Below are 26,663 nucleotides of genomic sequence, written 5' to 3' on the forward strand. Positions count from 1 at the left end.
CATTGAATATTTGCCAGATCTGTAAGCCTCCGGGGTTGAGAAAGGCCGGGTAAAAATGAAGTAAGTAAATAAATAAATAATAACATTAAAAAAAAAAAAAACCAGGAAAGCAAACACACAAAAAACAGGAAAGCAAGTTTGCCAGAAAGCAAACAATCAGTATTGAACAATACTTAAGTGGCACACTGTAATAAATATCTGGGTATGCAGAGTATACTAAATATTATAAAATAAAGGTAGACTATGAATGCTCCTACATCAGTAAGAGAGATTTGTGAAGTTATGAAAAAGACTAAATTATGAAAGAAACCCGGGTTGGATGACTTGTTCACTTTTGATTACAAATGCTCTGAGGATAGTAATAATAACAACTTGGGAAGTGTCTAACCTGTGATCCAATACAACAGCCAGCATAGTGATCTTGTTTGCTGTGTACTAATCTTGTGTATCAAATAATAACTTCGTTTTTATACCCCACTACCCTCTCCCTGTGGTGTAGGGAGGAAAATTCTGAGAGTGCCTTGGACCGCAAGATCAACCCAGTCCATACTCCAGGAAATAATGCCTGACTGCTCACTAGAAGGAAAGATATTAGAGACAAAAATGAAGTACTTTGGCCATATAATGAGAAGACAGAAAAACTTGGGAGAAGAGAATGATACTATGAAAAACTGAAGGAAAAGGAAGAGGGGCTGGCCAAGGGCAAGATGGAAGGATGGTATCCTTGAAGGGACTGGCTTGACCTTAGAGGAGCTGGGGGTGGTGATGGCGGACAGGGAGCTCTGGCATGGGCTGGTCCATGAGGTCACGAAAAGTTGAAAGCGACTGAACAAATAAACAAACCATGACTAGAGAGGGCTGGGCATAGACTTGTTCAAAAAGCAGGCCAAGGCTAGGGGGAATAGGCTGGCAAAAACTTTTATCGTTAAATAGGGGTGGGCATTCATAAATGGGGACTGTCATCAAAATGCACACTGAAACACCCAGGTTTTCAGATCCCTGCAGAAGGTGGACAGAGTGGGCAGAGTGTCTTACAGCAGATAATGAATTCTATTTGACTGTTAAAATTGAGTGAAGATGCTGAAATGGATGAACTATCTGCTTAGGGAAAAAAAGGTCAGTGGTTTTTGTTCAGACTGGAATTTCTGACTGAATTTATGCTAAACAAAAAACTGCAAAGCAGGTAATCAAAGTGAAAAAAAAAGGAGTCACGGTGGCGCAACAGGTTAAACCCTTGTGCTGGCTGAACTGCTGATCTATAGGTTGGGTTGCTGACCTGAAGGTTGCCGGTTTGAATCCGCGAGATGGGGGTGAGCTCCCAACTGTCAGCTCTAGCTTGCAGGGGCATGAGAGAAGCCTCCCAGCAGGATGGTAACACATCTGGGCATCGCCTCTGTAGACAGTCAATTCTCTCACACCAGAAGTGACTTGCACTATGCTCTCAAGTCGCTTCTGTCACGATTTTTAAACAGCGAAAAAATAGAGAGAAACTAGGCTTTGTTTTTGCCAAAACCTTTTATTATTTAAAAATTCCAACACTTTTCAGCCTTATCACAGGGGCTAATCTAAAAATAAAGAGAAACACATTTAATATTTGTACAGCATTTATGACATCTTATAAACAACTCTTCTCCTTCAAAATATTACCCTTTCTAATATAACCTACCAATCAATTTCTGGAATTGCAGTATGCACTCTCTATACAAGTGGACAACTGATCATTAAAGTAAGAAAATATATCCATCAGTGGGTTACTTATGGGTTTTTAAAAAATGACTATTTAAGGGAATCAATGAAAAGTAGGAAAAGTACAGTATGATGCAGGCATGGGCAAACTTTGTCCCTCCAGGTGTTTTGGACTTCAACTCCCACCATTCCTAACAGCCTCAGGCCCCTTCCTTTTCCCCCTTAGCCGCTTAGTGGTGGGAGTTGAAGTCCAAAACACCTGGAGGGACAAAGTTTTCCCTGCCTGGTATGATGTAATCCATCGCTAGAGTTGCTCTATTTTCTTACCCAGATGTACTAGGTTGAAAAATTGCCTCATTTATAAGTATCCATTCTAGAATTTTTATGTTAAGGATTGTATCTCGAAATTCAGGTGCTAAGGCTTCAAACATCTATTGTATCTCCTTGTACTCTGAACAATGTCTTATATCTGCTATAAGCTGATACAACTAGTCTCACTGGGAGAGGGAAAAACTCCTTGGTATTTTAGAGCAATTTATATAAAAGAGGCATGCTTAAGACTGTTTATAAGAAAGTTACTTTGAGTGTTGTTTATACTAAACGCATTCCCTCTTTAATCTCAATTTTAATACGTTTTGAAAAATATCCTTAAGGATCATCTTACACATATTATGACCTGTGGCATCAGCCAGCTGAGGAAGCACTTCTTGTTTTTGTAATCTTCCCCGTCCTCCACATTTGCTGAGCTTAAGATCATCACAAAAGTGAAAAATCATAAATAAGAAAAAAATGTTTTTTCAATCTGAAAGAACACCTTCACAGAAATCTCTAGGCTATCCAGCATGACTCCACCAGAAGTTGGTGGAATTTCTAGGTCCTCCAGTGTGACATTTCAACCAAAGTCGTGAATAATTAAATCATCAAAAGTCAAAGCCATTGAATGTGAAGGAATGACTGCATTACCAAGCCAAATAGGCAGCAAAATACAATTTCAGATCATGTAAATCCAATCCTATTGTTTCCTTTCATCTCACAATACCTTATATTTGACTCCTGAGGTCAATAAATCATCCTGCAATTGCTTAACTGGGATATCAATTGTCAAGAGCAGTATTGTGTGGATAACATCATCATCCTGGGCAAAATATTCCTATTTACAACAAAATCTCCACAACAATTTCTCCCGCCTTTGCATATTCTTCATATTATTTCATGTCTTAACATAGGCTAGCTCTAAACTGCATTATATGGGTCTGCACTGACGATATAATGGGAGTTCAAGCTGCATTATTTGGCAGTGTGGATCCAGCCTTTGCGATTTTGTAACAGCGTACTTGTCATAACAATACTAGTGTTTAATCTTCCCTATTCTAAAACCAGTTTGATCCTTCATTTCTACCTGTTTTTTCATATTGTCAGTCAACACCTTTGTCTTTTCACTATTCTTAAAACCTGAAAGGTCACAAATTCTTTTAATTTTCTCATTAGAACATCTGTACTGTCCAATGGGCTTCTCAAAACTATTACTACATCGGTAGGTTACTGTGAATTTTCTGGGCTGTATGGCCATGTTCCAGAAGCATTCTCTCCTGACATTTCGCCCACATCTATGACAGGTATCCTCAGAGGTTGTGAGGTCTGTTGGAAACTAGGCAGGTGAGGTTTATATATCTGTTGAATGTCCAGGGTGGGAGAAAGAACTCTCGTCTGTTGGAGACAAGTATGAATGTTACAACTAATCACCTTGATTAAATGCCATTAAATGCTAATCAAGGTGATTAACTGCAACATTCAGTTTCCTCCAGCAGACAAGAGTTTTTTCTACCACCCTGGACCTTCCACAGATATAGAAACCTCGCTTGCCTAGTTTCCAAGAGATCTCACGACCTCTGAGGATGCCTGCCATAGATGTGGGTGAAACATCAGGAGAGAATGCTTCTGGAACAGGGCCATACACCCTGGAAAACTCACAGCAACCCAGTGATTCTGGCTATGAAAGCCTTTAACAATACATATTACTAAGTCATTGGCAAATGCCCTTGACTTGTATCAGTGGTTCTCAACTTGTGGGTCCCCATATGTTTTTGGCTTCAACTCCCAGAAATCCTAACAGCTGGTAAACTGGCTATGGTTTCTGGGAGTTGTAGGCCAAAACACGTGGGGACCCACACATTGAGAACCACTGATTTATACATTTCTTCCTTAATCTTTATGGTCAAAATTCTGTCTTGTCTTGTATGTCTGTTCTGTTCAGTATCTCAAAAACTATCTGGAACCTCAGGAGCCAATGCATGGATTTTCTTGTGCCGCTGAAGAATGGTGTTTGAGGTGAAACTGTCTCCACAGTCTGCACATTTATATGCTGCCTGTTTTGTGTGACTTCTCACATGCAAAATAAGGCTGGATCGCCTATCGAAGCTTCTCCCACAGATTGAGCATTTACAGGCCTTCTCTCCCTTGTGCTTTTTCTCATGCAGTAAAAGTTGGGAACGCCAGCTGAAGGTTTTGCCACAATGGGAGCATTTATATGGTTTCTTTCCTGTGCGGATCTTTTGATGTGTCTTCTCATGATAACTCAAGTGCGAACTCCAGCAGAAAGACCTCCCACACTGAAGACATTTAAATGGCTTCTCTCCTGTGTGGATTCTCCGGTGCACTTTGAGATATGAGGCGCTTCTAAAGGTCTTCTCACACTCTGAACATTTGTAAGACTTCTCTCCTGTCTGGACTTCCTGATGCGCAGTGTGTTGCATGCTGTTCTCACCAGTTTTTCCTTTGTGGGTTTGCACATGTGCAGCTAACTTCGAACTGTTGCCAAAGACTTTCCCACAAGCAAAACATGCAAATGTGTTGTCTCCCGCATGGGTCTTCTCATGTTCAACACATTCTGATTTTTGGCAGAAACTTTTCCCACAGTAGAAACACATTGTGTGCATTTTCTCATGATATTTGAAATGTGAACTCCAGGTGAAAGATTTTCCACAGCGAAAACATCCAAATGGTTTCTCTCCTGTGTGGATTCTCTGATGCACTTTGAGATATGAGGCACTCCTAAAGGTCTTCCCACACTCTGAACATTCACGAGACTCCTTGACAAGGACTTCCTGATGTGCCGTGTGTTGCAAGCTGTTTCCATACGGCTTTAACAAGAGCGAATTTTCAAATGATTTCCCTTTATGGGTTTGTGCATGTGCAGATAGCTCTGAACTAACTTCAAAGGCTTTTCCACAAGCGAAACATGCAAATGTGTTGTCTTCCGCATGGGTCTTCTCATGTTCAACACGTATTGATTCCTGACTGAAACTTTTTCCACAGTAGAAGCACATCATGGTGTGCATTTTCTCATGGTATTTCAAATGTGAACTCCAGGTGAAACACCTCCCACACTGCAAACATTTATAGGGTTTCTCCCCTGTGTGAACTCTCTGGTGCATTTTGAGATACGAGGCTTTTGTAAAGGTCTTCCCACACTTTGGACATGACTTTCCACCTGTTGCAGGCGTTTTTTTATGTTTGAGAAGGTTGGAGGTCTGTTTGCAGTTTTTCCTACGTCCTAAAGATGTGCAAGGCTTCTCCTCTGCTTGGATTTTGTCTGTTGGGTTGTACCCAAAGGTATTTCCACAATGGGAACACCTACGGGGCTTCCGACCCTTGTGAGTTCTCACACTTTCTCCACACTGGGAACATTTATACACTTTTTCACCCACATGGGTTTTCTCATGGGTCAGACGATCTGAGATACTACTGAAGCTCTGTCCACAGTGCCAACACTTGAATGGCTTCTCCTCTACATCAGGGCCCTCATGCATGATACAGTCAGAGTCCTGGCTGAAGTGTTCCCCATTTTCAACCTTCTCCTTGCCATTTCCATTGTTGTTGTCTGTCCCCTCTTGGTTCTTATCAGGTTCACTCAGACACAAGAAATTGTCCTCTTTGCAAGTTTTCGTGGATGCCATCAGTTGCTCTACCGATTCTGTATCCTGAAGTCGGGTTTTCTTCCCCTTACTTTCAATCAGTCTTGCACTACCTATTGAGAGGAAAAAATGGAGAATCTAAACAACACTTCAGACATTGTATTCAAATTAGAGATGTCCATAGACTGTGCAGGCTCCCATACTTTCCCTCCTTGGTGGTGTTAATGAGATAAACTGTTGGAAATAGCAACCTTCCAAGCCTTTCATTATTTATTTGTTAATGTATGTATTTGCTAACCTATATTGTATGTATATGTTGATTTGGCAGTTTGACTGTACCTCTTTGGTGTGGGATTGTACTGAGCATGTTCAGACTCAGGACTCCATTTTGTGTTCAACTGCTGTTTGGACTTCAATAGAGAAGTATCTGTTAGGACTTCAATAGAGAAGTATCTGTTTGGACTTCAATGGAAGTAGTTTGCTTTAGATCTCAAGTGGAGGTGGATGCATGTATGCTTATGGACTTCAGTGAGTACAAGTATACTTAAAGACTATGGACTATTGATTGAGAATGATAATCTTGTGTTCACAACACAGAGAACCTACATCCTATCTATAACTGAACTTCAATAAGAAATGTGTCTTTTTGGTGTTTATAAGAAAACAAGATATGTTATCTTTCAAGACTGTTTTTTTTTTTATCTCTGAGTGTATATTTTAAACTAAGAGGTTTCAAGAGAGTGTATATCTTTTGTACAACTCCAATTTTAACTTCAAAGACACAGTTCTTCAGTTTAACAGCTAGTTACCTGTGTGCCATTACATGAATATCACTTGTTCAAAGAGTTGACTTCTAACAAGGCCATGCTTTTCTTGACTAGTGGTTTTCAAAAAATGGTCTCCACATGTTCATGGAGAGTCACATTTAGCAAATTGATATATTATTTTTTCCCCTTTTCAATAAGGTTATGATTGCCATTTATTTTCAAAAAGATATGTGCCCAGAGAGTGGGTGCAGTTAATTTCCAAAATAACTGAATTGTTTTTTCAGTGGCTATTTATGCCACATTATAAACTTTCCCCTCCTCTTTCGGAATGGAAGAATCTAGAATCTACACTATCCCAGCATCCCAGGAAAAAGAATGAATTTCAAGGGTTGCTTCTTCAGCTAGCCCTTCTCCAGATTAAAACTCACAGCAACCCAGTGATTTTGGTCATGAAAGCCTTTGACGACAGAATATATTTTGCTTTTGCGACAAAAGAAGGGCCGAAATCTCAAGTTTCCCAGCTTTGGCGTTCCAACTGTTTGGGACTTTAATTCCCAGAATTCTCAAAACAGCGCAGGTATCTGGTAGCCATGTTTAAGTATACAAAAAGATTATCATATGGAAGATGGAGGAAGCTCTGTTCCAGAGACTGGGACAATGGAAAAATGAATTCAAACTACAGGTTTGAATTCACTAAACATTAGTAAGCACATACTGATAGTAATTGCTGTTTGAAGTAGAATATTCTGCCCTGGAGTGTGGTGAAGTCTCCTTCTCTGGTGGCTTTTAAAGAGGGTCTGGATGGTCAACTGTCAGGAGTGCTTTGACTGAGCATGCATGGCAGAATGGGACTAAACTAGGCTGCCCTTTGGAATTCTTCCAATTCTGATTTTATTCTCTGATTTATTGTTCAGGATTTTTTAAACTGACTCTCTGGAAGTTAACTTGGGCCCCACTGTGGGATAAAAGTGGCATATAAATAAAAATTATAAGTAAAATAAATATTGGATTATAAATAATTTTATTCACTGAAAGCTGTCTGTAACCAACAGCTTCATCATCAGCCGAGGGATGCCAGAACCTGACTAACCAAGAGAAACAAAGTTGGGGGAAACCTTAAGACAGGCAAGGGCAAACTTCAGCCCTCCAGGTGTTTTGGACTTCCAACTTCCACAATTCCTAACAGTTAGGAATTGTGGGACTTGGAAGTCCTAAACACCTAGAGGGTCTAAGTTTGCCCATGTCGGCCTTAAGAGATTCATTTTTTCACAGGGTTTCTGTTCATTAAATGGCTTGCAGGACCCCCAAACTCTTCAAAAAGGTGAAAAAGAGAGAAAAATCCTATTGAAATTAAACAAGCATGATGTTGTACACCTTTGAGGAAGCGATTGGGAGAAAAATAAAAGCCAGGGAAAAAAGATCTCAGAATAGAGGATCATGGGACATCTAATACTAGTTGGCACTTCGGCTAGCATTTAAATAAAGAGGTTCTGGAGAGACTGGATGCTTCTCCCCAAACACTGGATAATCTTGAAACCAGAAAGGTTACACATTCTTCTAAATTTCTCATCAGCATGTCTGTACTGTCCAAAGGGCTTCTCAAAATTATTACCAAGTTGGTGAATTGCTGTGAGATTTACAGGCTATACGGTTATGTTCCAGAAGCATTCTCTCCTGACATTTTGCCCACATCTATGGAAGGCAACCTCAGAGGTTGTGAGATCTGTTGGAAACTAGGCTAATGAGGTTTATATAGCTGTGGAAGGTCCAGGGTGGGAGAAAAAACTCTTGTCTGCTGGAGGAAAGTGTGAATGTTGCAACTAATCACTTTGATTAAATGCCATTAAATGCTAATGAAGGTGATTAATTGCATCATTTACACTTCCCTCCAGCAGACAAGAGTTCTTACTCCCACGCTGGACATTCCACAGATATATAAACCTCGCTTGCCTAGATTCCATCAGACCTCACAATCTCTAAGGAGTCTGCCATAGATGTGAGTGAAACATCAGGAGAGAATGCTTCTGGAACATAGCCATACAGCTGGGAAAACTCACAGAAACCCAGTGATTCCGGCCATGAAAGCCTTCAACAACAAATATTACGAAGTCATTGGCAAATGCCCTTGACTTATACCAGTGAATATTTAAAAGCCCTCTCACCGCTGTGGATTCTCTGGTGTGTTCTCAGAGCTCTGCCATTTCTGAAGCTCTTCCCACACACAAGGCATGTGGAAGGCTTCCGACCTCTGCATGTTCTTTCCGGTTGCAGAATCTCTGATCTTTGACTGCGTCTTTTCCCACGTTTTGAAGATGTATAGGGCTTCTCTCCTGTTTCGAGTGTGTCTTCCAGGGTTTTTCCACAGTGCGGACACCTATTTGACTTCTGGCCTTTGTGGATCCTCTCACTTTCTCCACAGTGAGCACATGTATACACTTTCTCCCCCACATGGTTTCTCTCATGGGTCAGAAGGTCTGAGCTGCTACTGAAGTTTTGTCCACAGTTCCAACATTTGTATATCTTCTCTACATCGGGATCTTCTTGAATGAGCAGGTGAGAATCCTGGCTAAAGTGTTTCCCATTTTTGTCATATTTCTCTGCATTCTCTTCTTCACAGACAGTGGGTGCACGGTCGCTTTTGCAAACACCTTGGGCTGGAACAAATGGATCCTCTATTTTCACAGGTGTCATCAGCTGCTCCATTTCCTTGTTACTCTCAAGCTGGGGTTCCTCACTTTCAGTCAACTGTGCATCACCTGACGAGAGAGAGAAATGGAGACAATCTAGGAAATTCCCAGACATTGTACTCATATAAGAGAGCTCCACAGACTGGGTGAGCTGAACTTCATAACCTATATCCTAGGATCTGTTCCCAGATTTTCTGTTTATCTCAGATTAACTGGCAATGTATGTTGGGCAAGTGCGCTTATTTACAAAATAATAATAATAATAATAAAACTTTATTTATACCCCGCCACCATCTCCCCAACGGGGACTCGGGGCGGCTAACATGGGGCCATGCCCAGAGCAATACAATATAACAAAATATAAAACAACATAACATAGCACCATTAAAAATACAATAAATGCATCAACATTAAGAAATCAAAAAAACAGTAAAACAAGGGCAGGCCACGTGAACACAAAGATAAAACCTGGGGTGAGAGGGACATAGGGGTACTCCACTGCGGGCAGGGACATATGGAAGTGGGGTAATCTAGAGGAGAGATGTTCGGGGTGGGAGTAACACAGAAATAACAGAAGTTACTCACCAAAGGCACAGCGGAAGAGCCATGTTTTCAAGTCTTTCCTAAAAGCTAACAGCGTGGGAGCTTGCCTAATTTCAGTAGGTAGTGAGTTCCACAATCGGCGGGCCACAGCAGAAAAGGCCCTCTCCCTTGTACTCACAAGGCGGGCCTGGGATAAAGACTGTGGTGCTAAAAGGGCCTCCCCGGATGATCGTAAAGATCGGGCAGGTTTATGAAAGGAAAAGACTCTCCTCCCCATGAATGTATAGCAGAGCAATTTATTAGCAGCAATGTGACCCAGCACCAGTAGTCAAAAGTGAGAAAAAGAACAAAAACACAGAGACCAATGTTATCTCTTCCTTAGAAGACGTTTCTTTGTAGCAAAGTAATATGGTTGCACAATTTACAAAAAATAAGGTTTCATAACACAAAGAAAGTTCTTTATACTTCCTTCTTTGCTTCCACACTGGGCTTCTTTCTCATGCAGGTAAACAGCTTCGCTCTCACAGAGCTTCCTCTCACACCGAACTTACACAGGAGCTTTACAGTAGTTTTACAAACAGCAGCCTTCATACTGGAGCTTCACATATGAGGCCTTCAACTTGGGGCTTCTCTCAACAAAGCTTCTCACACTGAGGCCGACTAAGCTACAGGCATAACTGCTTATATTGAACTGCAGCTTCTTAAACAATACATCTAAAATGATTCCTTGCACATCTTTCATCATTTCCGCAAGTTGGGCACTCACCTTAGACAGGAAGCAGAAGATATGCAAGGCCAGGATCTCACATAGGAAGCATCTACACCAGGGGCCCCCAAACTAAGGCCCGGGGGCCGGATGCGGCCCTCCAAGGTCATATACCTGGCCCCCGCCCTCATTTATAATAGAATATTTTTATATCATTTTAAATAATATAATATATTGTATATACATATAATATTGATAATAATATTATCATTTCATACAATATAATACTAATAATACCATATAATAATATTAATTATATGTTATATATTACATATAATATTACAGTATAGTGGTATAGTTCAATATAGTAATATATAATGCTAATATTGTCCTATGCTAATAATATAATATATTGTATGTACATACAGTTGCTCTGGAGTGAGAAGGTGAGAAGGGCAGGATATAAATGTAATAAATAATGTAGTAAATGAATAAATAAATTATTTTAGACTTAGGCTCACCCAAAGTCTGAAATGACTTGAAGTCACACAACAACAACAATCCTAATTAACTTGACTATCTCATTGGCCAGAAGCAGGCCCACATTTCCCATTGAAATCCTGATAGGTTTATGTTGTTTACTATTGTTTTCATTTTTAAATATTGTATTGTTCTTTTGTTGTTGTTGTTTTGCACTACAAATAAGACATGTACAGTGTGCATCAGAATTTGTTTGTATTTTTTTTTCCAAATGATAATCCGGCCCCTCCACAGTCTGAAGGATTGTGGACCGGCCCTCGGCTTAAAAAGTTTGAGGACCCCTGATCTACACGATAGAATTAATGCAGCTTCACATCACGTGCCATGGCCTAGTGTTATGGAATCCTGGGAGTTGTAGTTTTGCACGGTCTTTATCATTATTCGCCAAAAAGTAATGGTGCCTAAGCAAACTGCAAATCCCAGGAATACATAGCATCAAGCCATGGCAATTAAAGTGGCATCAAATTGCATTGATGCTACACTGTAGATGCAGCCATAGATATCCCATCTACCCCACACAATGTGCCACTACGGAGTTTCATGTCCTTTCTTGTCTGAGAGTGTTGCAGGCAGCCCAGAAGGAGCCTCCGTCCCCTTATTTTGCCAAGTGAGATATATTGTATCACCCAGCCATGATTTCCTTGTCTACCTCAACTTAGCAAGGAGCCTCCATCTGCTGATAGGGACACATGAGGCCTGGCAGCACACAGCTATCTCAATACCCCACTGGGAGAGGCGCATGGCTCCATGCAGACAGACTTCCCACTGGATTTGATACCTGGAGATGGGGCTGGACATAACTTAAGAATCAAACAGCACTGTTAACGCATGTATTTGTAGGCAGGTTAGGCTGGATCTATACTGCCCAGGATCTGATCCCAGATTATCTCCTTTGAACTGGATTATATGAGTCTACACTGTAGGAAATATTAAAAATTAACTAGGTATTTTTAATTACAAAAATGTGAGTCAAGCACTGAATAGGTTAAATGGATGCAATTGACTCAGCAAAAACATATTTTTCTCTTCTCTTTGGAAAAGGAAGGGTTTGGCATCAGCACTGCCCCAGTAATCGGGGACATGGAAGGATTTACAAACCACGGTAATATTTGCATACTCTCTCTCCCTAAGACACCTCAACTAGATCAAATTAGGAAGACTTAGAGAATCATAAACTCTGCCTTTATGCCTTGGAGGAAAGGTAAAATATAAATAGAATAAATAAAATAAATAGCATCAGTGAATTTGCTGGTTTCTCTACAGCAATTCTTCTAGAGCAGTGGTTCTCAACCTGTGGGCCTCTGGATGTTTTGGCCTTCATCTCCAAGAAGTCCTAACAGCTGGTAAACTTGCTGGGATTTCTGGGAGTTGTAGGCCAAAACACCTGGGGACCCACAGGTTGAGAACCTGTTCTAGAGGGAAGAACTGGTTTGTAACCAATTGCAAAACTGTAGTCCAATACTCAAACTGCTATACCATGCTGTCCCATCTCCTTTTCTACCCCAATACTACATCTATCTACAGGAGACAGAATGTGGGCTATAGCTGTCCAGATCTCTCGCAGATATAGACCCCATGTATGCCTGCTACCAGCTAGGATAATCCTACCAAGAATTCTGCATCGTTTGGTTGGATCCTTTTTCCAGACAGATGGATTTGAGATCTATGCTGACATTTCTCAGAACTACACAGGATACACAGACTGCAGTCTGCTTGTACTTACAGATACTATTAAACCTCTGTAACGTTCAACACCCTTCAAAGGGCCTTCAATAGATTTCCCTTCATACCTGCAACCTTCCAGGGATATTCAATGAATTTTGAGGAATATTCCCTTACCAATAAAAATTATTTTTTAAAAAAAGGAATATTGGGTTCTGGACAGATTAATTTTAATTAACTAAAAGTTGTCTGTAGCCAAGTTTTATGTTCAAAAATGGATGCTAGAACTTTCCTAACCAAGAGAAACAAGGCAGGAGGAACACCTCAGAGATGCATTCCTTCACAGGCCTATGGACTGTTCTGTTACTTTGCTTTGCAGAACCCTGTAACTCAATGTTTCTCAAACTGTGCTCTTCCAGGTGTTATGGACTTCAGTTCCCAGAAATCTCAGCCAACTTACCAGCTATTAAGAATTGTAGGAGATGAAGTTCAAACATTTGGAGGAGCACAATTTGAGAAACTCTGCTATAAAAGGGAGAGGGGGCAGATAGAGGGGGAAATAGAGAAATTGCTGCTTAGGAGGCTTAAGGTGTGATTGGAAAGAAAATCTGACCAAGCATGATGTGGAAGATCACAGAAAAAAAAAGGTAAGAGAAAACTAAAAGCCAAGGAAAGGGCGTGGGGAGAATTATAGAATTGGCACTTCTGATAGTATTAAATAAAACCAATTCTGGAGAGACTTACCCACAATATTTTCATTCCCAATATGCTTGTGCACAGTCTCTGCTCGAAGCTTCATCCTTGGCTGAGCCTCTTTTGCCTTGGGGGGATTTGCAAACATGTCTTTGGACGTCTCAGTGATCTGAAGGAGAGGGTGGAAAACATGTCAAAATAAAGTCAGAAAGGAGGGTGGGTGGCAAAGGATATGACTGCAGTTTTACTTGTTATATAATCATCATCATCATCAATTTCTAGACTGCCCTCTCCCCCCGAAAGGACTTAGGGCGGTTTACAGATACAAAACAAAAAGGCAAACATTTAATGCCTCAAATGAGTCCAAACACAACAAAATAATACAAGATAATGAACAATAATAATTTAATTGTTCAATTGATAGGAAGTTTAAGAGTAACTTTCAAGGATTACAGGCATAAACTAGAAAGATGCCATCCATCAGGTGACATCCCTTTTTTAAATATATATTTTTATTGATATTATCTTATATTTCATGTGAGTATATTGCACATTTAATACAAATGTTCATACCTACACATCATTTATCTATTATCATATTTCTCCATCCTCTTCCCTTCTATATTGTCTACTCACATATCTAATATATCATCATTCTATTCATTTTCCCCCTTCCCTCCCCCTCCCCCCTCCACTCCCCCCACCCCTACCCCTTACCACAATTCCATTAGAAATTTAACTCCATCCATGAGCACAACTATTCCCATTTCTGTACAATAGTTACATTGGCTTTGCCACTTTTTATCCAATCCAATTTATCAATAAACTTTGCATTTCTGGGCCTAATATTTCTATAAATTCCTTATAAAATTCGGCTGGGAAACCATCCAGTCCTGGGGATTTAGAATTTTTCAATTTCTTAACCACTTCCTTTATTTCCTGTTCTGTGATATATGAATTTATAGCCTTAATCTTCTGTTTTTCCTTTCTATTTTTCAAATATTTTGCCAATCTCTTCATAGAATTAATATTAGGTCTATGAATTTCATTTTTAACTAAATTTTGTCTTTTCCAAATTGAAAAAAAATCCAATTCATCTAGTTCCTTTCTCAACATTTCAATCTGGTTCTGTGTTTGAGCCTTAAACTTAATCTGTTGTTGTCCTTGGAGGTTTTTTATCTTCTGAATTTTGTTTTGTCTATCTGCATACCATTTCTTTTTAATTATTCTCTCTTTGAGAATGCAATGTCCTCTGATCACAGCTTTTGCTGCATCCCATATTATGCTGAGGATGAACCCCTATTTTCTTGAAAATAATACCCAATTTTCTTGATCATATCTCTATCTTCCTTTCTCTCTGTAATTATATTATTGTATTTCCATAACTTATTTCTATGTTCTATATTAATCTCTAATTCCATTATTATTGGAGCATGATCTGAGAGTGAAATTCCTTGTGTGTATATATTTCTTATTTCCATCTCATTAGATTCTCTAATCATTATATAATCTATGCGTGCATATTTTTTATACCTATTGGAATAGAATGTAGGATTAGCTTTCTTGTTGGCTATTTCAAATGCACCTTTTAGTCCCCAGTTTCCTAATTTATATAAGTTCTGTTTACTTATATCTAAATTGAAATCCCCTGTTAGAATTGTTTCTCCCTCATAGAAATTCTGAAGTTTTTTCAGGATTTTTCTCAAAAAAATGTTGCTGACCTTTATTTGGGGAGTATATATTAGCTATGGTAAATTTTTTATTGTCCATTTTAAATTTCAGCATTACATATCTTCCATCTGTATCTATGAGTTGATCTAATATCTCAAAATTAATATTATTATTCATAAGAATTGCTGTTCCTCTAGCTCTTTTGGTACCTCTAGCCTCAATCACTGTTTGCCAAGTATTAGAGTTCAATAATGGGCATTGATCCCGTTTGTGCGATTCTTGCAGACAAATTACGCTAGCCCCTTCTGCCTTGGCTAATTTAATTAATCTATACTTTTTTAGATTTGTCGACAAGCCATTCACATTCAAAGATATCAACTTAATAATCTTACCCATCACCTTTTACAACGAATTTTATTATATGCTCATGTGGATTATACTTGATTATGTCTATGTGGTTCCCTCCCCCTCTAGAAAGCGACCTTGTTTTAGGGAGGAATTTCCCTCCCTGTCCCTTCCCATAACATTTGACTTGCTGCGTTCCTCTTTCCCCCCTCCCCTCCTTAACATGATATGTTCTCATTTACAGATTTTTTGTAGCCCAACATTTGTACGTCTTTTTTACATCTACCATTTACTTTTTACACCCCATCTTTTTCAACTTTTGGTAGTCTAGAGCAGACATCCACAAACTATTGTCCTCCAGCTGTTTGGGCCTCCAGCTCCCAGAAGCCCTAGCCAGCTTGTTCAATGGTCAGGAATTCTGGGAGTTGGAGGCCCATACAGCTGAAGGGCAGCAGTTTGAGGAGGCCTGACCTAGATTCCCAGAGAAGTAATCTCTCAAATCTTTTTAATTTTCTGGACTCTTGGACCAGTTTTCAAACAGGATTCTGGAATGAGCTTCATGTAGTCCAAGTAGACAGGAACATTCTTAGTCCTAATCCTTTTTATACTGGTTTTAGAACACTTCATTGGATGTGTTGCAATAGCAGATTCCCAGGTTAGTTTAGTATTTTCACCTTATTTTATTTAATATTTAATGTTTATTTTACTTAAGTGATATTTGTCTTTCCTGTTCTAATGTAGTACAAATCCTATGTAAAATCATACTACATATTTTGACATTAATATTGAAATCTGAAATATATACATATTTAATACCTCAAATGGCTACTAAAACAACACAATCCCCCCCCCAAACGAAGAAGAAAATGTCTGTATTAATTTGAGCATCTTATTCCAGGAGACCTTCATAGGGTTGCCAATGCTCAGAGCGCTAAAAGAAATAGTTATCTGCTTGTTTGTATCCCGCTTTGATCTAGGTGATTGAGATGAAAACAATACATTTTCTTCCAGGCTCTGCTGTTCTTATTTTTTTAACTTTTTAAAACTTTTGTGGGAGTTCTGAGCTTCTAATTAAGAGAAAGTGGAGTGCTGACTGTAAAACATAAGATAAGGAAACAACACCCCAAATTAAAAGTTCTATCTTCTTAACCAAGGTAAAAAAATGAAATCTTGCATAAATGAAAAGTCTTATCCTGTCAGGAGAAAGATACCTGACTGTAAGAAGTTACTGGCTAGTCGGCAACAGAACTTTTAATAAAACAACTAAGAAGAAAACACTAACCTGTCTTTCACAGCCTTTGGGCCCTCGATGCATCAGAAAGAAATCCTCCGCCAGGGCCACTGCCTGGGAGCAGGTCTGGGGATGGCGTCCCCTGAGCCATTTCTGCATATCTGGGGGCAGGGCAGTCAGGAACTGCTCCAGCGTCACCAGATCCAGGATCTGCTCCTTGGTGTGCTTCTCTGGAACCAGCCACTTCCGGCAGAGTTTTCGGAGCTTCCTCCAGAAGTTTCGGGGCCCAACAGCTTCTTGGTAGATCAACATCCGAAAATGCTGGCGCTGTGCCTCCAACCCAACACTGCCTTTCTGTGATGATGTGACCTCTTTCCCAGGATGTGTGGCAACTGGATAGCATTCATCATCCCCTGTGGCTTCCCCAAGGAGAAGAGGCTGATTTGGGGTAACCCACACTCCCTTGGGAGAGTGGCTGGTCTCAGCCATTCTCCTGGGAAGCGTGCGAGGGGCAGTGTGCTGCGTGGCTTTCCCTGTCGAACTAGGAAACTGGAGTGTCTTCAGAAAATCTTCAAACTGAGCATTCCAGTTTCGTGACGCCTCTTCCTTTGATTTCTGTTTCAGCATTTCTTCTGCTTCTTCTGCACTGCTTCCCATTTTGGGGAGAGATTCTCCTTCTACGACCTCTTCTGCTTCTGGACCTAATGAACCATGCACTTCCATTTTTATTTCTGGATCTAGAAAACTAGCAGACCCCGTTTCTTGTATTGCAGCCATTCCCTTCCAAAAAAAGCCTGCTTTGTTGTGTCTCTCCTCCTCTGCCTTTCAGTACCAGTCCTTAAAAGATTCCTGAAATTACACCCTTCCCATTCTACTAGTTACTAGTAACTACTATCTAGTTACTCATCCAGCAAACTCTTCTTTGAAGAACACAGCAAAATATCCAGGGCTTGCTGCAGTCAATGGGGGTCCATCATTCTTCAGGGTGGAAAAAACCTGCCTTTTCCTAAGGGAAAAACACATGAGCTGTTAAAATAAAGTCAAATGGCTGTGAAGGGTGGGCAAAAGAAAAAATGGGCAGTCTTCCATTGGCCTAACTTATGTAGTATCTGTCCCAAATGGAAATCTTGTCACAACATCTCCAGTTTCATTTTCAATCAATTATGAGCATGTTTTTCCAGTGGAGTTTGAAAAGATGGGGGTATGGAGGCAAAACCAGGTTGTGTGGTTGACACGTTGCCCTTTCTTCATCCTTGCTCTCAATTAAAGCAATGTTTAAAGAAGGTGGACTATTCTGTTCCCAAGGAACATTCCCAACTACAAATAGGCTTAAAGAAGCAAAAAGCTGCCTTGAGAATTTAAGAAGCAACATTCAGCACTCTTGCTAATATTTTCAGAAATGTGTATTTCCTTGGCATGTTTCATCTGATAGGGAAGGCAATATATCTAAAATCATAAAGTTGGAAGACTTCACGGGCTATCCAGTCCAACCCCCTGCCAAGAAGCAGGAAAATTATATTCAAAGCACCCCTGACAGATGGCCATCCAGCCTTTGCTTTAAAGCCTCCAAAGAAGGAGCCATATATAGTTCTAATAACTGCTAAACACCTTAGATTGACTAAGGGTGCATCTACACCAGGCACAGGCAAACTTCAATCCTCCAAGTGTTTTCGGCTTCAACTCTCTGAAATCACAGCCATCTTACTGGCTGTTAGGAATGGTAGAAGTTGAAGTCCAAAACACCTGGAGGACCGATGTTTACCCATGCCTGATCTACACTGTGGAAACAATGCAGTTTGGCACACTTTTGATTGTTGTGACTCAATGCTATGGGATAAATGAAGTTATTGTTTAAATGAAGATCTTTCACCTTCTCTGCCAAAGAGTGCTGGGACCTCACCACTCCAGGGATCCCATAGCACTGAGCAATGGCAGCTAAATGCATTGTCAAAGGCTTTCATGGCTGGAATCTCTGGGTTGCTGTGAGTTTTCTGGGCTGTATGGCCATGTTCCAGCAGAGTTATCTCCTAATAAATTGCCTGCATCTGTGGCAGACATTTTCAGAGGTTCTGTTGGCCTTTGTTGCCTAGAGGCAACTTCTGTTCGGGAGGTGTTAGCTGTCAGGCTACCTATAGGCAGGTATCCTCAATGATTTACTCTGCTATTAGCTATTCAAATGGGTACTAAAACAACACAATTCCCCCCTAATCATCTGACCCAAGTAGAGAAAATGTCTGTTATTAATTTAAGCATCTTGTTCCAGGAGATCTCCATATGGCTGCCAATGTTCAGAGTGCTAAAAGAAATCATCATTATCATTTGCTTGGTTGTATCTCGTTTTAATCTCTGTGACTGAGATGCAAACAACAAATAAGAAAACAATAAAACATTTTCTTCCAGGCTTTGCTGTGCTTATTTTCATTCAGTTGAATGAATTATTATTATTATTATTATTATTATCATCCCACTTTATCTCCCCAAAGGGAGATGACCTGAGTCAACAATGTAATGCCACACTATAGTATCTAGATTGGGCTCGGGCAAACTTCGGCCCTCCGGGTGTTAGGAATTGTGGGAGCTGATATCCAAAACACCCTCAGTGTGTTTTGCTTGTGCCTGCTTTAGATACAGTGGTATAGATGAAGGCCTGGTCTAGATGGAGCAAAGTCATTGTCTCACACCATTTGGCCAGACTTCACCTGGAATAACCCTGTGTCTAGTTCTGGGCTCCACAATTCAAGACGGATATAGACAAACTGGAATGAAAACAGACAAACATCTGTCCAGGAACTGATGCAGTCAGCAAGTGTATGCCAGAAAACACCTGTCATTCATTTACAACTTTTGGAATAACATCAGCAGAAATATTGCTATATAAGAGACACTTTATTATCCAAAATTGTGTCAGACAGGAGGAGTTTGGGCCACCCGCCACCTTTTCCAAGGGACAGAGGAAGATGGTGTATTTGCAGAATGGCAGATTTGAAGGGAACACAATTTGGCCTATGTTCGAGGCTCTCTTTTTCCAGGTGAAGGAAGAAGAGATGGTAATGTATGCATGGTGATGAATGAATGTATATATGTGTGACTGTTGAGTAAAATGTACTTTAAGAAGTATTTATGACATAGCTATGATGGATAGTGGCATCCACCGATTGTGCAACTCTGCACGTGATTTGTTATGCCAGATAGCCACCTTACTTGCAGGTTCTACTGCGTTTTTTGGAATTTTACAATTTTGTATTTTTACAGTTTTACTAGTGGGATTTTAAATGCACTGTTGTTTATACTTATGTCATTGTATTTTACTAGGTATTGTTGTCTATATGCAGGAGCCACCCCAAGTCCCTTCGGAGAGATGGTGGTGGGGTTTCAATAAAGATTTATTTATTATTATTCACATTGGTGGGTATTATTTACTTTATATTGTATCCAAACTTTGAGGAAGCTATATAAGGAGAAGCTAAGGTGTTTGTGTCCTTAGTTTTTGGTCCATGTCTAAGTATGCTGAGCATTTTATGTATGCACTGCTCACATACATGTCGTACCATGGACAAATGGAATCGATAGTGATCACACCAAACATTTCACTTGCTTTCTGGGCTCCACAATTCAAGAGAGATATAGACCAGTGGTTCCCAACCTTTGGTCCTCCAGGTATTTTGGACAGCAACTACCACAGTTCCTAACAGCTGATAAACTGGCTGGGATTTCTGGGAGCTGAAGTCCAAAACGTCTGGAAGATCAAAGGTTTGGAAACACTGATATAGACAAACAGGACAGAGTCATCAAAAATAAACATCTGGAAAACAGTGACTGAAGAGGAACAGCTAAGGAGCTGGGTATGATTAGCTTGGAGAAGAAGGGGGACATGGTACATTATATAATACTAATAGTATAATGTACTGGTAGTGTATTACCTTTAGTGTATTATTTTGTGGTATAATAAAATAATATGTGTTGTCAAAGGCTTTCATGGCTGGAATCACTGGGCTGCTGTGAGTTTTCTGGGATGTATAGAAATGTTCCAGAAGCATTCACTTCTGATGTTGATTATCTGAGAACACAAAAATGCTGACCACTCTAACAACCACTATGTCAGACTACACAGAGAAACAATTGAAATTCACAAACATGAGGACAATTTCACAAGAAAGAAGGAACCATGAAATGAACAAAATCTGGCCACCAGTATTAAAAAATTCTAAAATCAGGACAGTAAATAAGGAACAACAGTCTGAAAACATGGGAATTCCAGACATGAAACAATCGGGGCCAGCTAACACCTCCCAACAAATGATTCCCCCTAGGCAGGAAGCAGCCAAGCTTTGAAGCTGTGAGGCTATTTAATGCTAATCAAGGTAGCCAATTGCAACATTCACACTTGCCTCAGACAAGAGTTCTTTGTCCCACCCTGGACCTTCCACAGATATATAAACCCCACTTGCCTAGTTTCCAAAAGACTTCAATAACCTCTGAGGATACCTGCCATAGATGTGGGCGAAATGTCAGGAGGGAATACTTCTCGGATATGGCCCTACAGCCCAGGAAACTCACAGCAACCCTATAATAATGTGATAATTGTATATTATATATTACTAGTAATATTGCTGTATAATGTGTTATTGTTTTTATGTAGATGTGGATTTGTTTTTGGGATTTGGGGGGTTGATTACTTTTGTCTTTGTTCAGCTTCTCACAGCATTTAATGTTTGTGGATATCTGTTGTAAACCACTCCCGAGTCCCCTCGGGGCGATAGGGCAGTGGGATATAAATAAGGCTTCTTATTATTATTATTATTATTATTATGGCAGCCATGTCTAAATATGGGTGGGTTGGTATTTTGCCTTTATCCAGTCTCTTTATGGCATTGAATGTTTCCTGACATTTGTTGTAAAGCGCCCCGGTTCCCCTTGGAGAGATAGGGCAGGATATAGTTTTATTTTTATTATTATCATGGCAGCCATGTCTAAATGCGGGTGGGTTGGTATTTTGCCTTTGTCCAGTCTCTTTACAGCATTGAATGTTTTCCGACATTTGTTTTAAACCTGAGTTCCCTTGGGGAGATAGGTCGGGATATAAACAAAGTTTATTACTATTATTATGTAATATCTAAAAGGCTGTCTTGTTTTCTGCCTGTTTTCTGCTGCTCCGGAGACTAGGCCACAATAGACCCATGGATTCAAATTGCAGGGAGAGAGATTCCACAAAAAAAACATTAGGAGGAATGATTAGGAATGTGCTGCCTGGGACTGTAATGGAGCCTCCTTCTCTGGGGGGGGGGGGGGGGTGTTAAAGCAGAAGCTGGATGGCCATCTGTTGGGAAGGCTTTAATGGCGTCTCCCCGCCTGGCTGAAAAGGGTTGAATTGGATGAAAATTGTGGTCTCTTCCAACTCTACAGTGCTATGGTTCGAATCCTGCTAACATCCCCGCTTTGTCCCCTTTACCTGGCCTGCTGCTCCTGGCTCAGCCTCAGAGATCTCCCGCGTCGCCACAGTTAACCACGAGGGCCTCCCAAAAGAGGATCCGGAAGGAACGTTCGCCTTCCCACCTTCCCTTGGCTTTAACCCCTTCCTAGCTGGTCCAAAAAAATCAAGCTTCCTGTTTTCCCATCCTGATAAGAAACTGAAGAGGGCGCTGTGTAGTAGAGGGAATCTCAGCAGCTGTGACAAGCAGCCTCTGTTAAATACACAGAGATGAAGGGAGCAGCATAGTTTCTACTGCTTTCATTGGATCTACACATGACAAAATCTACACTTCTCCCATTAGCTATGTGATTAGTTAAAGTGCTTAATTAACTGTAAATATGTATTGGAATATAATATTTTAAGTATGTGTTGTCGAAGGCTATCATGGCCAGAATAAACGGGTTGCTGTGTGTTTTCCGGCTTGTATGGCCATGTCCCAGAAACATTCTCTCCTGACATTTTGCCCACATCTATGGCAGGCATCCTCAGATGTTGTTGAGGCCTGTTTTATATATATGTGGAAAGTCCAGTGTGGGAGAAAGAACTCTTATCTGAGGCAAGTGTGAATGCTGCAATTGGATTGAATACCTCACAGCTTCAAAGCTTGGCTGCTTCCTGCCCGGAGGTATCCATTGTTGGGAGGTGTTTGCTGGCCCTGATTGTTTCATGTCTGTAATTCTCCTGTCCTCTGCATGTTGTTCTTTATTTACTGTCCTGATTTTAGAGGTTTTTTAAATACTGGTAGCCAGATTTTGTTCGTTTTCATGGACAAGTCTACACAGCACTGCCCAATCACAAATCAAGGAACATGAAAGGCACTGCAGACTACAGTATTCCCTCACTACTTTGTGGTTCGCTTTTTACGGATTCGCTGTTTTGCGGTTTTTCAATAAACTCTAAAAGAATATTATAAATCATAAAAAATTAGTAAGTAAGTAAGTAGTAAGCAAAAGTTTATTTGTATACCGCCCTCTCTCCCGAAAGGGACTCAGGGCGGTTTCCAATATAAAATCAGCATAAAACATTGTACAATAAAACATTGTTCTTATAAAACGCTATAAGAATTAAAAACAAAAACAAATCATAACAATTGACTAAAACAATCACATAAGCAGAAGGAATATAATCACTCAAATAATATATGAATCTGCAAAGAAAAAAGAAAAAAAGACCACTGGGATGGAGGAGAGGATGGCCTGGAGGGACCACTAGAACTAAAATACAATGTTATATTCTAAGATGCTTTCGGGCAGAGGAATATAGTGCAATGTTTCAAGTCAAAGAGATGGCCTGTGCAACTACTATAGCTATGGGCTCGGTTATCCAAAGGCGCAGCGGAAGAGCCAGGTTTTACAATTTACAGCCTAAGGAAGGGAGGAAGGAGAAGCTGAAGGGAGAAAAAAGGAGCTCAAGCGGCAACAGGGGGAGAAGGAGGCGATTTATCAACACACGATTGGTTGATAAAAATTTAAAATAGTGTATAACTACTAAAATAATGTATAAATATATAGTGTCTCTACTTCATGGATTTTCACTTATTGCAGGTGGTCCTGGAACCTAACCCCTGCAATAAGTGAGGGAACACTGTAATTCAACCAAAGTCAGCCATAGCAGAGAACTTGATGACCCAACCTGTACACAGCATATTATTTTAGAGTATAGAAATGCTGGACCACTCTAACAACCACCATGTCAGACTACACAGAGAAACCATTGAAATTCACAAGCATGTGGACAATTTCAATAGAAAGGAGGAAACCACAACAATGAACAAAATCTGGCTACCACTATTTTAAAAACCTGTAAAATCAGGACAGTAAATAAAGAACAACACTCTGAAAACAGAGGATTTCCAGACAGGAAACTATTAGAGCCAGCTAGCACCTCCCAAAAAATGATGCCTCCAGGCTTTGAAGCTGCACGGCTATTCAATGTTAATCAAGGTGACCAATTGCAACATTCACACTTTCCTCCAACAGACAAGAGTTCTTTCTCCCACCCTCATTCCACAGATATATAAACCCCACTTACAAGTTTCCAACAGACCTCACAACCTCTGAGGATGCCTGCCATAGATGTGGGCAAAACATACTGGCCTTGAACAAATAATAGTGTTTGCCGGGATGGACTTCCTCTGTAGATAATTTTCATTTGAGGAAATATCTCCCAGTGTAACATTCACATACTGGTGTATCTGGAGTTTTGTTTGCAAGTTCAAGAAATAGGGAAGACCATGCATCAAAAAAGAAGTCTGCCCAACAGTTTTATTTAATGCCACTTTGTCAGAAATAAGAGGAAAGTAAATGAAAAGTACTGCTAACGAAAAGTCCAACAAACATAACCAAATTTTTGGATCAAAATGCATTATACAGCCAGCTTGTTAGCAGTACAGTAGAGTCTCATTTATCCTATGCTTGCTTAGCCAACGTTCTGTATTACCCAATGCAGTCTGCCTTTTAGTAGTCAATGTTTTTGTAGCCAATTTTTTCAATACATTGCGATGTTTTGGTAATAAATTCGTAAATACAGTAATTACTACATAACGTTACCTTCTATTGAACTGCTTTTTTTGTCAATTTGTTGTAAAACATGATGTTTTGATGCTTAATTTGCAAAATCATGATGTAATTTGATGTTTAATAGGTTTTTCCTTAATCCCTCCTTATTATCCAACATTTCTGCTTATCAAACTTTCTGCTGGCCCGTTTATGTTGGATAAGTGAGACTGTACTGTACTGCTAATTAAAGTCCAACATAACAAATTTTTTGGATCAAAATGCATGATACAGATTGTTAGAAGTTGAGTCTCGCATACCCTTCGCTTAGCCAATGTTCTGTATTATCCAATACAACCTGCCTTTTAGTAGTTAATGCTTTTGTAGCCAATGTTTTAAATACATTGCAATGTTTTGGTGCTAAATTCGTAAATACAGTAATTACTACATAACATTATTGTGTATTGAACTGCTTTTTCTGTCCATTTGTCGTAAAACATGTTCTGGTGCTTAATTTGTAAAATCATATCATAATTTGACGTTTAATAGGCTTTTCCTAAATACTTCATTATCCAACATTTTCACTTATCCAATGTTCTTCCGCCCGTTTATGTTGGATAAGTGAGACTCTACTGTACTGCTAATGAAAGTCCAACAAACATAACTAAATTTTTGGATCAAAATGATGCATGATACAGCCAGATTGTTAGAAGTACCATAGAGTCTTCTCCCCCTGGGGAGAAGAGCAGTATATAAATTCATTAAATAAATAAATAATATTAATCCAATGTTCGCTTAGCCAACGTTTTGTATTATCCAACACAGTCTGCCTTTTAGTTGTCAATGTTTTTGTAGCCAATGTTTTCAACACATTGCGATGTTTTGGTGCTAAATTCAAAAATACAGTAATTACTACTTACATAACGTGTATTGAACTATTTTTTTGTCCATTTGTTGTAAAACATGATGTTTTGGAGCTTAATTTGCAAAATCATAATGTAATTTGATGTTTAATAGGTTTTTCCTTAATTCCTTATTATCCAACATTTATGCTTATCCAATGTTTTGCCAGCCTGTTTATGTTGGATAAGCAAGACTCTATCTATCTATCTATCTATCTATCTATCTATCTATCTATCTATCTATCTATCTATCTATCTCTCTCTATTTATTTATTTATTTATTTATTTATTTGCAGTATTTATATTCCGCCCTTCTCACCCCGAAGGGGACTCAGGGGGGATCACATCACACATACAGTAGAGTCTCACTTATCCAAGCTAAATGGGCCGGCAGAAGCTTGGATAAGTGAATATCTTGGATAATAAGGAGGGATCAAGGAAAACCCTATTAAACATCAAATTAGCTTATTATTTTACAAATTAAGCACCAAAACATCATGTTATACAACAATTTTGACAGAAAAAGTCATTCAATGCGCAATAATGTTATGTTGTAATTACTGTATTTACGAATTTAGCACCAAAATATCATGATATATTGAAAACACTGACTACAAAAATGGCTTGGATAATCCAGAGGCTTGGATAAGCAAGGCTTGGATAAGTGAGACTCTACTGTATAAGGCAAACATTCAATGCCTTAACATAGAACAAAGACAGAGACAAACGCAGCTCCGAGCTGGCCTCGAACTCATGACCTCTTGGTCAGAGTGATTTGTTGCAGCTGACTGCTTTATCAGCCTGCGCCACAGCCACAGACTCTACTGTGTAAGACTACATGTCCAAATCACATTTAAGCCAAAAGTTCCCTGTGTAGCTTCAGTAAATATCCTCCACTCCCTTACACTTTCCCATACAGAAATTATGTTGATCGCAGGGTGACCGTTAAATTTGCTAAGAACATGAAGTATTTCAGGTATTGTCAGTTTATTGTAGTTACCTGCTCTGCCCGAGGCCTCACTTAGATCAGATTCTCCAAGCAAGAGTGGGAGGGTAAAGAGGGCCAGAACAGGGCCAAAGCAGAGGAAGTGACTCAGAAAAGAGCTTCTGCCTTGCCTAGCCTTCTCCCACTGCCTGCTCTCTAAAATGGCGTTTCCCTCAGGCTCACACTGGGCAGTCCAAACGGGGCTGCCCAGAGCTTTCTGCAGGGGCTCTCATGAGATTACCCTACAGAAAGTTCTGGAAAGTCACTAAGGCCTCTCTTCCTCAGCCCTTCTTAGGGCTCGACAGCAGTACGTGTGAAAAAGATCTTGGAGTCCTCGTGGACAACAAGCTAAACATGAGCCAACAA

The 26,663-nt window shown here is 39.9% G+C and overlaps 1 protein-coding gene across 2 annotated transcripts; it reads right to left on the reverse strand.

Moving 5' to 3' along the window:
• Window positions 1-1,496: 1,496 nt before the first annotated feature.
• LOC100567578 (zinc finger protein 184) lies at window positions 1,497-26,402 on the reverse strand. Of its 2 annotated transcripts, none has more exons than XM_016991866.2 (5): window positions 26,313-26,402; window positions 16,497-17,451; window positions 13,250-13,367; window positions 8,530-9,123; window positions 1,497-5,713 (listed from the first exon to the last, which is right to left on the reverse strand). In XM_016991866.2, the coding sequence occupies exons 2-5, from the start codon at window positions 17,220-17,222 to the stop codon at window positions 3,945-3,947; spliced, it is 3,207 nt and encodes a 1,068-aa protein (XP_016847355.2). In that variant the 5' UTR covers window positions 17,223-17,451; window positions 26,313-26,402; the 3' UTR covers window positions 1,497-3,944. The 2 variants fall into 2 exon arrangements, with proteins under 2 accessions (XP_016847355.2, XP_008104048.2); XM_008105841.3 differs by lacking the exon at window positions 26,313-26,402 and adding an exon at window positions 21,895-22,039.
• Between the last annotated feature and the right edge of the window lie 261 nt (window positions 26,403-26,663).

This window comes from Anolis carolinensis, chromosome 2 (genome assembly GCF_035594765.1).
Source record: "Anolis carolinensis isolate JA03-04 chromosome 2, rAnoCar3.1.pri, whole genome shotgun sequence".
Classification (NCBI taxonomy): domain Eukaryota; kingdom Metazoa; phylum Chordata; class Lepidosauria; order Squamata; family Dactyloidae; genus Anolis; species Anolis carolinensis.